Genomic DNA, 15,645 nt, shown 5'->3' with positions numbered 1-15,645 from the left:
GACTTAAAACAAAGACAGGGAAAACGTTGACATACTCATGTATGAATTCAGTTTCTTGTTAAAGCTAAAATCATTGGTGTTTATTACTGGAATGTTGCCATCCACAAAGCGCCAATGGACAAAGTGGACAATAGCTAAATAATACAATATCACCAGCTTTCATTTTCAGCTTTTCTTAACCCTATTTCTTTTATGTTTTATGTATTAACCTTATAAAAGGTTTTTAACAAAACAATTAACACAGACAGCCAAACCATTACAGGTTAAATTTGTACCTAGGATACGAAACGGCACATATTGTAATGTAGACATTTTAGCTTGGTATTACAATTAGCATGTGTCTAGAGCAGATGTTAAAGCAAGCAGGTTGTTGCATTTCCTGAAAAGTGGCGAAAGGAGTCCAAAGAGAGGTCTTTGGTCTCAGGTCAGACTGTCTGCAATGCTCCTCTCGGGATTGGTGAGTGCAATTTGCACTGTGCAACGTACAAACTGATTGCCTACGGTTTTATTCTCTGTCCCCATAGTGACATTTGTTCTGAGCTTATAGTGCCTGTAGTTACAAACACGACACGTGACATAGGATATTAAACTATCAGGATCTGTTGGTTCTTACAAACCAACAGACCTATTCAACATCCACACCAGAAGACGGATTTGCACAACTATAACTAACTAAAGCTGTTTACTTTAATTTGTAAAATGGCAGAGGCCTATATACCTTGGTATTCTGTGATCTCAACACAATATCACAGAACATCGAACAACACATCAGTATGGAGGACCTGTGTGTTGATCCGAATACAGATCCATCAAAATAAAACCACTCTGCTCAATATAAGGGGTGTCCGATGAGAAGAACAGTTTAATCTTGAGTTCTGCTCGGTTGTCATTAAGTTGTAAAAAACACTTGACTTAAACCATAGAACATGTATTTTTTCACACCTTTACATCTCCAGTGTTGAATTCCATGTTGTTCACAGATCGTGTGCTGTCAAATGGAAACGTGATGTGATGCATTATCACTGGTCAGCTTGGTGGCAGAAATAGACAAGCTTCTCACCTCAAAAGAGTGCTCCACCCTCGAGATGTATGCTACTGTGCTGGCTTTCTTCATCATAGTTCATGGGGGCTCTTTGCGTTCCGTCCTGCTCATGCTCAAAGTGCTGGTGTCCCACAGGGATCAGTATAGGGCCCTTGGCATTTTCACATTCCACAAAAGCTTGTTTATCCATGGACGTATCCTACGTGGTCATGTTTAAGTGGTTTCCCTTTTTTTAATACTCAACCTTCTCGGAAGAACTAGATGGTTTGAATATGACGAAAAATGAGTTGCCAAGAAGGGATAGGTCAGTCTCATTCATCACAGTAGCTTCAGTCATGGCCAACGGTGTTGGTCAATCATTTAGTGTTGATCTATTCATTGGAACATAATTTACTTTATTAAGCTTTCAACATGGATTTTTTATTTGTTACTCCGCTAAGTTTCGAAGCTGCAAGCAAAAATTGTTTAGCGCTTCCCTATTGGTTGTGAGGCCTCGTTATCAAAGGTGTTCAACTATATTACATTGACAAATCAGGGAACTGTAGCATTTGCAATGTCACCGTTTTACATTTAGATTAAATTTATATTTAGCATTTAAAGGGCAAAACAATGTATAAATACAAAACAAAAACTTGGGATCCGCCAAATTATAATACTGATAACCAAATGCTCAGTGGCCCAAAGACTAGCCAACTTCGTTGACCTCAAGAGCGTGGTCGAGCAGTGTATACGCATGTTTAATCTCCACAACAGGTCCTCTACTTCCTGTATGTCACACCAAGGACAGCACCCTCAACATTATACCATGCATGCATGATCAGAGAAGTTTCAAAGTTTACCACTTGGCTGTGTTAACTTCTTCAATATTGAATGTGACTGTTTAATTTAATAAGCAGTAAAATATGTGATGCCAGCCAGTGCAATAGAGTAAGGAGAACATTAAATGATTTGAACAGAGCCGGGAGGACGGGGAACCAGTGAGTCAGTCATCCCTCTCGTTCTAGCGTTAAATCTCAATCAGCGTTAGAAAAGAAGCCTTCGCAACAATCATTCCACAAGCTCCATTTAATGTCCTAGCAAAAAATAAAAGAAAAAAACAAATGAAAAGAAAAAGAAAAAGAGGAGAATGTGTTTTGAGAGTGATAATAGAAAGTGCATCTTTTTTGTCCACTGGAATCAACATAATAAAAACAGATCAAAGCAGTTTTAAGCCCAGACGGAGCTGAATTATTAATTTGTAGAAAGAGCGAATAAGTCGTAAGGAGGTTTTCAGAGCGTTTTGGTAGAGTAGTGTAGATCAAAGGCACATCACAGCTTGCATCTCACTAGGGGGATTGTTGCACACGCACATAAAACTCACACGCACACACGCATACACATGCAGAGAAGCCTTCAAAATATATATCCGGTACGCATCCTCCTTTACACTCATGAAAATATCTTTCCAGGCAAAATAAAACGGGCTGCGTTTGTTAAACTTGCATTGAGAGTTTGTTGGATTATAATTTTTTTAAACCTTAACATGTGTGTGTGTCTTGTTTAAGCCCATACAAGGGACAACATAACATTTAAGATGTCCATCTTAGCTTTTATTGAGGTGCACAGGAGTCCCGTGGCCAATCAGAAGAAGCCAAGTCGGCCAATCACAGGGCCGTATCCAAATCAGTAGGACGATTTTTTTGTCTACGCCATTTTATTTTTCCTTTTAAATAGTATTTGTAAAGAATGTCCGATATATATACCCTTGCTTATAACTGGAGTCGGTCTATGAGTCAAAGAAAAAAATAAAGAAAAGAAAAGAAAAAGGAAATGATCATTCATGAACCGGTCCCATCAGGAGGTGGTTTCCCTTATATAATCTGCCCTCCGTCTGTACGAATACACACATGAGTTTAATAACATACCAATCAGTGGTTATTTCACAATTGGGTGGGAGGGTCGGTGGCTTGAGGGGGGGGGGGGGGGGGGGAGGGACAGCACAAAACGTTGACACTCTTACAGGTAAATAAAAGCCGACTTGTTTCGCCGACCATGTTTCGCCGACCATGTTTCGTCGATCAGGGCATAGCAGAGTCTGCAGTGGGTCTGGCTCCCGTCAAGTTCACGTTAATCAACGGGTTTGAACTAGCGTCTCGATCCCTCCTCCTCCTCCTTTTCCTCTATGATGGCCACAGCTCCACCCCCTCCCCACACATATTTCCCTAACCCTACCCCCCCATCCCCATTTCTCATCATCAGTTACATAATTCCTTTCTTACATACAAATATTGACAAATGAAACCGTGTGGCTTGTGCTTGGAAGCCTTTTCCAGTCCACGCTGTAACCATAGCGATAGTTGTGAGGAGGAGGAGGATGAAGAAGGGGGAAGGGGGGCTGGATGAAGAAGGGTGAAGGGGGGCTGGTTGAGATCTGGGTCCCCGTTGACCGCAGCCCCTCACCCCCAGAGGGTGGTCTTGCAAGAAGGTGGTGTCTGGGGTGGAGGTTGTTCTGGGGGTCCCAGGGGCCCCCAAACTCATAGCTGGCCCTCGGTGGGGGCGTGCAGGTCCTGGCTGCCCCCTGGGGTCTCTGCGTCCAGAGCGGTGGGGGTGGCGAGGGGCAGCTCCTTCAGCAGGAGGCCCCCGTCTGTCGTCTGCTGCTGGTCCGGGGAGAAGTGGACCCCGTCAGGCTCCAGACCCTCCGGGCACGGCAGCTTCAGCAGCTCCTCCCGCAGCTGGGCCGTGTGCCTCTGGAGGGGGAGAGGGGACAGGGTGAGCACTCTTTGTAATTCTCCTGTCACCTGGCCTTCAGATGTGGTCATGGTTATAACCAACACACTTATTCGCTATCTAATATTAATACATGAGCTAATGCTAAACAAGTGGTGTGGCCTATATATATATATATATATATATATATATATATATATATATATATTACTCGGCTCTTCTCAATGCCGTGGAACCCTCAGTTCACTTGAATGGGCCTTCCCGACTTCCGGCGGTGAATTGTTTTTCAATAATTGACCGTTGCTTAGCATATAATGGCCGCTGTCAAGGAGAGTGGTTTTTTTTGCCTCTGATTCACGTCTTTGGTATCCCTGCGCAAGTAGTCCCGGTAACTTATTAACCCTAGCGTATTCGGTTTCTAAGCAACGTCAACGTCTTTGGCAGACTATTTCTCTGCTGATCAACATTACGAATGGTAATTGTAGAAAGAAACACCGTGTGAAGTTACTTTTTCGTTTCGGCATGTAGCCTTGTAATAAGCGAGTAATGTATAGAAATGTTGCCGGTCATTAACGAAAATAAGCCCCTTCTGTCTGGGCTTATTTTCCCGATATTGACCGGTGTTCTATACATTATCCCTTACATAACAGGTAGGCATGCAACCATGTGAGGTAATCTGCATATCTTTCTCAATTGACCTCTCGCTCTGGTTTCTGAGGTAAGAGGTTAACTGCACTGTTCAAAACCAGGCCCTGAAGGAAGGGTGTGACTACATGCGTAGCCACGTGTGCATGCGTACCTTCAGTGCGGCTGCGTGGTGGGACATGGTGCGGCCCACCCTCTTGTCGCTGCTGTACTGCTGGATGTCTGTGATCCAGTCCTCACACTGAGACATCACCTCCCGCCGCTTCAGGTAGAAGTGCTTGTGGATCACCTGAGACGCACACACGGGGGAACAACACTTCGGTTACACACCGGCATCACACATAAGGGCTGCAGTATACAATAACGGTGTGCTTTAAAACACACATGCACGTTCTAAATTTGCTGCACTAGCTACCTAAAGTGAACTTCCCCCTGTGCACTGAAAGTCTTTCATTTCCAAATACGGAAAATACACTGAATCTGTGGCTTTGGTTGTAGGAACAATAGGACCATGTTGATGAAATATTATAATGCTTAACTGGGATGGATTGCTAGGGAGATGTTGATTATATTTCATGAAGCCACGTCTCTGTGCCTCTCCCTCTAGTTCCCTGGTCAGCACAGAGGTTGAACATGATTATTGATTGCGACCACAGTACATTATCCATGCGGATTGGATAATGTACTGTAGTCGCAATCCATTCTCATCTATGGGACTCCAAAGATGCAGCTTGTTTAACACTCCCTAAACATTGTCCCCTCATATGGACGCATCAACGTTTTGGAACCGGATCATGATCGATGATTTAAATCGATAGGGTGCATAACAGGGAGTCAAGCATTGAGACGCCAAACATCGCCCGTCTGACAAGGATCAGCTGGGATCCGTGGGCGTGTGATCTGTCGATCACCACACTCCACTGGCTGCATCAATGTGTGCTGCAAATGTACCGGGGAAATATTCGTGCCTCCAGCACAAAATCTTTCTATTAATTTCCACTTTTGGCCACCACTCAAAATCAGTCACACACACACACACACACACACACACACACACACACACACACACACACACAAAATGATGTCAGTCAACTCTATCCTTCTCTAAACCTCATCCTCTTCTGCTCTCATCCACTTCCTAGCAACCGTCGCCAGGGAGGGGAAATCTGTATGCAGCGGTGCCTCTTTCCCGCTCTCCATCCTGGATATTGCGAGCAGCATCGGAGGAGGAGAGGGGAATTAGTTATTATGGCCGCTACCAGCTCGCCATTTATGAGGATCAATCTGAACAGCAGCGGAGCAGTGAGGGGAAGGGGGAGGAGAGGGGAGGAGGTGAGGAGAGGGGAAGGGGAGGAGAGGAGCAGGGGGAGGATAGGGGAAGGGGGAGGAGAGGAGAAGGGGGAGGACGGGGAGGAGGTGAGGGTGAGGGTGAGGGGAAGGAGGAGAGGGGAAGGGGGAGGGGAGGGGAAGGGGGAGGAGAGGGGAAGGGGGAGGAGAGGAGAAGGGGGAGGACGGGGAGGAGGTGAGGGTGAGGGGAAGGGGGAGGAGAGGGGAAGGGGGAGGAGAGGGGAAGGGGGAGGAGAGGGGCAGGGGGAGGAGAGGAGAAGAGGGGGAGGAGAGGGGAAGGGGGAGGAGAGGGGCAGGGGGAGGAGAGGGGCAGAGGGAGGAGAGGAGAAGGGGGAGGACGGGGAGGAGGTGAGGGTGAGGGGAAGGAGGAGAGGGGAAGGGGGAGGAGAGGGGAAGGAGGAGAGGGGAAGGGGGAGGAGAGGGGAAGGGGGAGGAGAGGGGCAGGGGGAGGAGAGGAGAAGGGGGAGGACGGGGAGGAGGTGAGGGTGAGGGTGAGGGGAAGGAGGAGAGGGGAAGGGGGAGGAGAGGGGAAGGAGGAGAGGGGAAGGGGGAGGAGAGGAGAAGGGGGAGGAGGTGAGGGTGAGGGTGAGGGGAAGGAGGAGAGGGGAAGGGGGAGGAGAGGGGAAGGGGGGGAGGAGAGGGGAAGGGGGAGGAGAGGGGAGGAGGTGAGGGTGAGGGGAAGGAGGAGAAGGGAAAGGAGGAGGACGGGGAGGGGGAGATGTTGCTTTAATCTCTCGCCTTCTCTTCCTCACATTCTGTCCATCGCCCTAGTCCCTATCGCAGCATCATACCCCTTGCCTCTCACCAATTCTCTCCCTCTTACCATCCCCCCCTCTCCCATCTCACCCCTATGGTCCTCTCTCTCTGCCTCCCACTATCTACCTCCCCCCTTTCTCCCAAGTTATTTGTAATGAGGCTCCACTCCCTGAGCTCATCGTCTTGGAAGTGCTTTCAAGGTCAAAGCGAGGGGGTGCATTTGTGTGTGTGTGTAGTAGGGTGGGGGATGCAGTGAGTAGCTTAGCCCCCTGTTTGTAAACAGAGCAGGCGGGATCTCTGGAATCACTGCCAAGCAGTTTGCTGTTTAACGATCAGTGACCCAAAAGAGCTTGCCACTTTGAACGGGTTAATACCACCCAACCAGTACTAACCCTCATACATATATACATAGCAGTTCTCCCTAATCAAGTACGTGTAGTGAGTACTAAAGTAGTACACATGCAGTGCGTACTAAAGTAGTACACATGCAGTGCGTACAAAAGTAGTACACATGGGATTCCTACATTGCATGAACAAGGTTTCTATACACTTCATGCACAACGTTAGTGCACACTAAATGTACTATGTTAGGTGTGTCTCACAATATAATGTATTCTCAAACCCATTTCTAACCACAAGCAATTTAATTAACAATTATGTGTAGTATTTTTTGTAGTATCTTATTTAGTAATAGGTTGTATTGTGTGGAGTTTAGCATTGGTCACAACAAACGTTATTGATCGCCCATCCTCCCAAATTGATCAGGGTTTGGATGATCACAGGGTGATTGCAGATGCCCCACAATGCACTGCGGCGGGGTGGGGGGGAGGACCAACCAGGTAGATTAAGGCGTCATGAAAAATGACCTTTGAAAAAGGAGACGCCGCGCATAAATAAGTACGAACACAAACACCTCAGATCCCACACCCGCCACCTTCCTATGGAATAATTTTGCTATGACATGTATACCAATACAACCGCAGACACACACACAGGTAACGCTCCCTCATGACGGAGCATCTGACCTTTGAGGAATCGCGCTGCGAGGATGGGGGACAGTGCATGTGTGGACGCGCTCTTCACACAGAAGGTCAAGGCTGGCCATGAATCACAGCGGCACCGCGGCTACACTAACAGCAAACGTATCGCTCTCATTTTTCCAGTGGCTGGGGAGATTAGTGCCCCTTAGTGACCTTGACCCCAGCCCCCCTGCCTCCGTCCCCCGCTAGCCTGCGTCCGGACCATGCGCGTGACCGTGTGTCTTTGAGCGGTGCTATAGAGATAAACCTGCCTATGTCCTTTTGTGGACTATACAGTGTGCAGTGTTTGGTATCCAGAGTTGAACGATACAGGGTTTAGGACCATGCCAGTGGTATGACGGTCCGGACTGGTGAACAGACACACGGAGCTGCCTGCAAGACTGAGGACCTGACCGGAGGGATGGGGGAATGGAAGAAGGGAGAGAGGCATGTGTGGTGCTGCGTGGTTTAAACAGCAAACAGGCTGTTCGATTCCCAAATGTCACTCCTCTCCATCACTGGGACAGAGGGACTGTCACTCTCCCCCTCTCTGCTCATTGCTCTCCCTCTCAACGTCTTTCTTTCGTGCTCCCTTTCTCTCTCCGTCTACCGTTCTCCCTCTTCCTCCCCCTTTCTGTTTTGTCTCCCTGCTCCCTCTCACTCCCTTCTTTCCCCCTTGTTTCATTCTCTCTCTACCTCACTCTTTTGTTTCCATCTCGCTGCCTCGGTATCTGCCTCACTTTCTCTCTATCCTTCTGCCTGGTGAGGCGGAGCAATGATTCATTTCCTCCCCGGCGTTGTCATGGAAACCCCCACGATATTGTAGTGCACTCGCATCCTGGGTTTCCCTACACCAATAACAATAGTAGTAAGATTCCTCGGAGACAAGGATTATCAGGGTAATTATCTCTGATCTGCGTGAGTGTTCAAACAACTTTGAAGTTGACATTTCTCACCTCACCTCTGAAATGTCTCTCACTCCCTCTCTCACACTGGGAGAGTTGCCATCCACGTTTGGATGGCTTGTGTGTACGGCTGTATATAAACCTGATACCAGAGATAACCTAACACAAGCTTCTATACCGTCACCACACGTGAATTTTCCGCTGCTTAGCCCCAGGCTCACCTGGGGCTAGGGAAGCCAAGGGCTCCCTTGACCCACGTTCACACAGGTTTCTGCCAGCTCAGGGCTCAAATGCCCTGGCCTCAAATGCCCTGGCCTTGATTCTCACTGGCTATTCCAGTGCCGTGTTTGCAGGTGATTTCTTGAGTACCAAAGGTCAGTGCTAACCATGCTCTGGATGGTTGGTGCTAGCACCAACGACTACGAGAATAACAGTGTGAACGCTTTCTTAGCCCTAGGCTATCCATAGAATGGAAGCACCTTAGCTCTGCAGTGGTCTCAACTGACGGATGCACACATCCCACATTTCTAACCTTCAATCTTATCAAGCACCCTACCCATCACCTCCACTACTACCACCTCTCCCACTACACCCTACCCATCACCTCCACTACCACCACTACACCCCCACCATCACCTCCACCGCCGCTACATCCACAACCACCTCCACCCCCATCACCTCCACGGTTGCATTGATCAGGACTGATTGTGGGAGGGGAGTGGCTGGGGGGGAATCGGCTGTTTGCATTTTGACTCATACAGGCCGGTCACTCTTTATAACCGGCGGACGCAAAGAGCACACCAACCGGCGTCACCACTGCCACGACACACACAGACGCATATACATACATACAGGTGCACATGCACAAAGGCACATAGACACCCACACACTAATCCACAACGACAAGCCCCTAGCATACATATACACAGATGCATGCATACATACATACATACATACAGGTGCACATGCACAAAGACAAAGACACCCGCACACTAATCTACAACGACAAGCCCCTAGCATATACACACAAACACACACGCATGCCTAATCTGCAGTGACAAGCCCCGAGCACACACACACACACACACACACACACACACACACACACACACACACACACAGCAGGTGTAAGAGTGCGACACAGCGCACAGCCACGTATACAAATGTGCCTCCAACACACACACAAAGACAGACACACACACACACACACACACGGCCTGCTGTCCCTAATTCCACATGACAACCTCCTGTTGCATTATTCAAGCTTTCACTCCATTCCACCTCCATCCTCCTCTATAAATAGGACATGTTAACCATGGATTTTCTCTGTTCACACACACTCACACACACGCCGACACACACACACACACACCAAAACACAACCCGACACACACACACTAAACCTAAGGCACAAATCAGCTTTAACAGACAAAGTGATGCTAAATGAGACATAGCGATGCTAAACGGCCGGTGGTCACGTGAACACGGCGCTGAGTGCGGTTCAATGCAGTGTGGAGACGGTGATATAGCGGAATGCTGTGCTGCCCGAGACTTAGATGATATGAGACACAATAAAACAATTAACCTTTTGTCCGCAGCTGAAGCCTTTCCTGCGGGCAGCGATGACTCACTGAGGGCTGGTACGTATGGAGGCCCACGCAGCGCCTCATTCAATGCACCCTAATCCCATTAGGGGACTGAGGAGTGGACATCATATTTAATACGTGGGTAATAAACGGGCGGCCGTACACGCGTGCTAGAGGACATTAGAGACTTATTTTTGAGACGGGTTGAGCTTCATGACGCACCTCCATCATGCAGCCTGTGGCGTTCATCTCACTCATTTATTTGCTAATAAATCGGAGTCCTGCATTTTCTGGGAAGATGGACCGTTGAGGTCATTTTACCAACTCGGACCAACGGAGAATGCTGATCACGGACCAGTGACGTCCATGGTCCAACATTTTGCCTCAACATAAGGCATTACTCTCATATCAAAGAAACTTGTGAGTGTGATTGTTCCTTTTTAGGTAGGGAAATGGTATAGGGGAGACGGAGGGAATCGAACCAACAAACCAAACAGTCCCCACTACTACTGGGGAGCCCAGGTTTTTCTGGGCTCCCCCCTCTCCTAATCTCTCTGTCTCTAACTCCCTTTACCCTAGATATCTCCCCCTTCCGTTTTCCCCTTCAGTTGTGTCTCTCTCTGAACCAGGAATATCTGTTTGTCTGAACTGTGAAAGCAAGGATTTCTCTCTGAAAGAGAGTCAGTGTGCGGGAGAGAGAGATAAGGAGAGAGTGAGATAACGAAGATAGAGATAGAAGAAAAAGATAAGAGAAGAAAGCGAGATTGAGTGAGAGAGTGAGTGACAGAGTGTGACAGAGATAAAGGGAGGAAGGGAGACAAAGAGATACGGATAGATAGTTTGGCTAGCGTAAAGACCAGGGGACAACTTGGGGTCTTCATTTAGTTCCTTGTTGTTGATGGACGATGATGTCGTCTGTGAGTTCCACTGTTTTAACCGCTTTGTTCGAGCGCCTTGTTTACACTCACACATAGTGACTGAAAATAGCTTCCTGCAGGCTATGTCGAGGAGATGATAAATTAATAAACAGTGGAGACCCAGGCAGTTTGGTTCACCGTCTGCTCCCTCTCCTCCATTCATATCACCACATTTGTAATATTGTTTCTGTTATGACATTATTCCTTCACATCACCCCCTCCTCCCAATCTTTCTCCCTACCTCCTCCTTCGATCTCGCCATCTCTCAATACCGACCCATCCCCTCCCTTCATTGCTCCCCCTCTCTCTCGCCCAGCCCTCCCCTCACTCCAACACTACCTCCTCCCCCCCTTTCCCCTTTCCCTCTTCTCAGCCTCCATCTCTCTACGGCACCACCTCCTTCTCTGCTCTCCCCCCCGCCGACAGTGAGGAGATTGGAGGAAGCCGGCCAAAGGAAGGCTGCTGGTGGGCGGCGCCTACCTCTCTGAAGCAGGAGGACAGGTTTCTCAGCTGCTCTAGCATGGCCCACTTGACGCTGGCCTGGCGGATGTTGCCGTCGTACTCGCGGGAGCTCTGCGTTCCGCTGGGCGTGCCCCGCGAACGCTCGTAGCCCGGCTCGTTGAAGTAGGGCTCCGACACCAGGATCAGAGACTGGACCGAGACCAGCACCTGGAGGGAGAGGAGTTTATTAGAACCAATGCACGCAAGGACAGATGAATGCAGGGCTTGCTCGACAAAGTAAAGATACGTCAAAGACAAGGTTTATTATGGAGAGCGGCAGACGATCGATAAACAATCAAAACCTTTCCCCTCTAGCTACGCCCTAAGATCTGGGACATCAACCTTCTCGATGTTTCTCAGCGCTGATCCACACTCCGGTGAAATAACGCTCCTTGTTTATCATTGGATTTGTATTCCCGCCCTCCTCCGACTCCCTAGAGCACGGCCTCTCTCTCTCTCTTATTATTATTCTCCATTATCTGCTAACTAGAGCGATAATCGATGGAGCTTTTTCTGTCTTGGCACTGCGACCCGCCTTGATCGACAGAGTGTGTGTGTGTGTGTGTGTGTTTCAGACATATCAGAAGGGATGGGAGGGGGGAGATCGAGTCGATGGACACTGAGGATGAGTGGCTGACTGGTAATGATGATGAAGGGGAGTAGGCACACTTCAACATGTGTGTCTGCGTGTGCGACAGCTTAATACAGTGGTTGGGACAGATGGGAGAGCAAGAGTGTCAGTGAGCCGGTCGGGGGGAAAGAGAGGGAGCCAGAGAGAATGAGAGAGAGACAGAGAGACAAATCAATGAAGACAGAGCATGAGAGAAGGGAGAGAAGGGAGAGAAATTGAGAGAAACAGATACTGAGTCAGAGAAGTAGAGAAGGAAGAGAGACGGAGGGGAGAGACGAAGAAAGAGATGGGTGAAAGAAATGAAGAATGAAAGAGTGCATCATCTGTGTTTTCCCAAGCTATAGGATCTGTACTAATGCACTAAAGAGTCAACTAAGGGCCCCTGGCATATGGCACCCAACATTACATGAACATACCCAACATAACGACATATAGCAACTGAATTTGGCCTAATCAGTTTTGGTTTAACATATTTAGACCGTACCCAAGGCTTAATTTCCCTACTTAAGCCTGTATTTTATGGTCTATTACCACACAGTGTATTTATTCTCGGTAAAGCGAGCAACAGACCGGGAGTGAAGAGCCCTTAAGCTACAGGCATTAGCAAATACCATCACACAGACGCAGGTTTATACCACCTGTAAGCTAAAGCACCTCAGCAGGGGTGTGTGTGGATATGTGTTCAACAGATGTACTAAAAGAGCCACGATGAAGCTTAACCACTGATATAAGACTCCTAACTTCAAACTAATAAAGTACACAATACTAACACAAACACACAGTACACACAGAAGTGGCAGAGGCCTCTGGGCATACGTGTGCTGATGTCTTTTTGAAACAGTCCAGTAATCCTCAATCTGTTATTTTTGTCTGAATATTTCCCAGGGATTCCTCATGAGCGAGGACAGCACACCCTAAGGCGGAGCCGAGTCTGTGTTTGGTTTTAATTAACATCACATGTACATCTATCAACGCGCTGCCGGCCCAATTAAGAGCTTGGCACATTCAGGGCCGTTGTCAAGACGACCAATCCTCCCCTCTATCCTTGGGCTGGTGCAGAGATGGACCAATCAGAGCTCTGCAGTGCCTGCGTCTCACCTGCAGGAAGCTGGAGGTCTGCGGGTTCCACTTCTCCTCAGGCCGGCCGTGCCAGGTGTTCAGGATGCTTAGACACACCTGGAGAGGACACACTTCAGTCACACGTCCCCCACCACAGCAGAAATACACCACACCATATACATATTCCTTCGAACTAATATAATCATTTTAAAATGTAGCATCCGTGTTATTATTGTAGTGGTCTGAGTATATAAAATGGAGGTATCTGAGGCGTACTTCTATTTTTGTAGGCATAACAAACGCAAAATCTATCGACAAGAGGCACTCGGAACCTTCTCACCAAGGGTAGACACAGACATCCCGGGTTAGAATCACTGTTTCAATCCATTTGTACTGCTGCTTCTAAACATTTATATTCTGCTGTAGTCAGCTGACAGAGTGAGAGCTAACGCCACCCTTTGGGCTGATGATTTCAATCAGGGTCAGCTGAAGCAATGCTTTTCATTGGTACAATGAACATTAATAACAAATATAACGCAAAATCCATTAGATTATTTATTTCTTTAACATCCACGCTACGCGGTTCACGTCTTGAGATTACGACGACCCTCCCAGCGTGGCTCTCTGACCCACCTTGCCGTCGTTGTAGAGGTTGGGGTTGAAGCGGACGCTGTGCCCCCCGGTGGTCTCCAGGTTGACCAGGGGGGGGGAGTTGGGGTAGTCCTGGGGGAAGTACACGTCGAACTCGAAGCAGCCGTTGGCGTAGGGAGTGTCGGCCGGCCCCGTGATCAGGACCTGGATGGAGGAGAGGGGAAGGTTAAATTTAGCCCTGCATGGACATTCAGTGGACCACATTTTAGACCTCAGCTTTTAACATGCATTTGACTGTTGTCTCAAATGTCTTAATGCACTGTGGCCTTGGATCAAGCCGAAAGAATTTAATGCATCAGGTTTTTCTGCATACAAAGTGCTTAACGTGGAAAACAATGCAACAGGAACAACAGAAATTAAATGAGTTTAAAAGAACAATGAAAATCTGAATCACAGAGACATTCGAGGAGGGAGATTCATTCACACAAGAAAAGATAACTGAACAGGTGGTGGTAGGGGTGTTGATAAATGACTAATTCATTCTGTAGAAACAACAGAACAGATGAAATACATTTACACAGCGGTTCCCTTGCTCTACAACACTGGAACCCAGCCGTAGAAAAAATGATGGGGTAAGGCAGCTTTTTATCTGTAAACTCCCAATTTATGAGTCCTATGCTAATAAGATTAGCTCATTAATCACACATAGGAACAATGGAAACATTAAGAACTGTTTCAAACCCGATGTATCGGTCTACAACAGTTAGGAACAACTTTAAATACGGTAAAAGAAACCATGCTTGCTTTTTTGGATTAAATATAACATTTTTAGTGGTCATTTTTTATCTATTGATTAAAAATGCACTCATCCCATGTGGTATTGACTATTTATATTGAGATATAAAAAAGTAAAACGCTTTTAAACTGATTATTTTAGAGGGAAAAAAATGTTTTCCCCAACTGCAATGCCATCATAAATGATGGACAAAATAGTCCATTGTCAACGAACAAATGGTTTCCCATCATTCAAGGACCATTTTATGACCATTATACTACAATAAATCAAAAATAAAAAGCTACGGTTTTAATCTTATAGAAATCCCTGTGCTGCCGTCATCACTGTGCATATGGGTATGACATTTACCTGAATGATGATGATAGACTATTTAAAATTCACATTCAGCCCTTATTTCACCCTTGGAAATAAATACACAAACAAAAACGGCACCCATGTTGGATATAGACTGCAAATTATTGCAAGCAGCTATTCGAGGTGGAATTCCCAGAAGAGAGCAGAGGAAAGGAAGAGGGGAAGGGACATCCAGATGAAGCATGCTGAGCCCAAAGTAGTGACCAGCGGACTGTGTCGAAAGGTGCACACCAAGCGCTCGCACCCAGCACAAGAAAAACATCTTCAGGGGGGTGATGGTGATGACGTTGATGATGATGATGATGATGATGATGATAACGGTCACTCATGTGTGCAGCTTGTTTTGACGGGGGACATTTCGAGCCTTGACACTGAGTGCACATCCCGATGAGCGGGGGGGGTGAGGGTGGGGGGTGAATCGTCAGAAGGTTCTCACAGCCAGATGGGCAGGGGTTGGTGAGTGTTGCGACAGGGAGCCAGGGGGGCTCTGGGTAAATACTGTGAACACTGTATTCTCTCGGTCACTACTCCCACCAGTAGGCCAGTCCTCTTACTAACCATGCTGCCGTTTGTTTAGACGCCACGCGGTTAAGTTTCTCCAGCAGAACATGAGCATTTTGACATTTAACTAGGCCATCCATCAAGTGGCTGGTTGAGGACATTTAGTTAAATGTCAGCGGAGTAAATGAGTAAACGCCCTCATCAGGAAGAGTCTTCAGGGAATAGAGACCCAACTCAGATGAACGAAGAACTGGCACAAGGGGAAATGTTCCCCACTGCTCTCTAGTCA

At 47.5% G+C, this 15,645-nt stretch overlaps 1 protein-coding gene across 7 annotated transcripts in view; it reads right to left on the bottom strand.

Annotated features, from left to right (window-relative positions):
* Nucleotides 1-2,085: 2,085 nt before the first annotated feature.
* The window catches only part of birc6 (baculoviral IAP repeat containing 6), a 98,485-nt gene continuing 84,925 nt past the window's right edge, over nt 2,086-15,645 (bottom strand). For all 7 annotated transcript variants that reach the window (XM_079728940.1, XM_079728943.1, XM_079728944.1 and 4 more), the window contains 5 exons: nt 13,748-13,909; nt 13,154-13,231; nt 11,404-11,592; nt 4,548-4,682; nt 2,086-3,768 (listed from right to left, as the gene is read on the bottom strand). In XM_079728940.1, coding sequence (XP_079585066.1) covers nt 3,556-3,768; nt 4,548-4,682; nt 11,404-11,592; nt 13,154-13,231; nt 13,748-13,909 — 777 coding nt within the window. In that variant the 3' untranslated portion in view covers nt 2,086-3,555. The remainder of the gene's footprint in view (nt 3,769-4,547; nt 4,683-11,403; nt 11,593-13,153; nt 13,232-13,747; nt 13,910-15,645) is intronic.

Source organism: Pollachius pollachius, assembly GCF_949987615.1.
Source record: "Pollachius pollachius genome assembly, chromosome: 2".
In the NCBI taxonomy this organism is placed as follows: Eukaryota; Metazoa; Chordata; class Actinopteri; order Gadiformes; family Gadidae; genus Pollachius; species Pollachius pollachius.
Note: the sequence above shows the minus strand (reverse complement) of the source record. Positions and strands in the feature narration are given on the sequence as shown.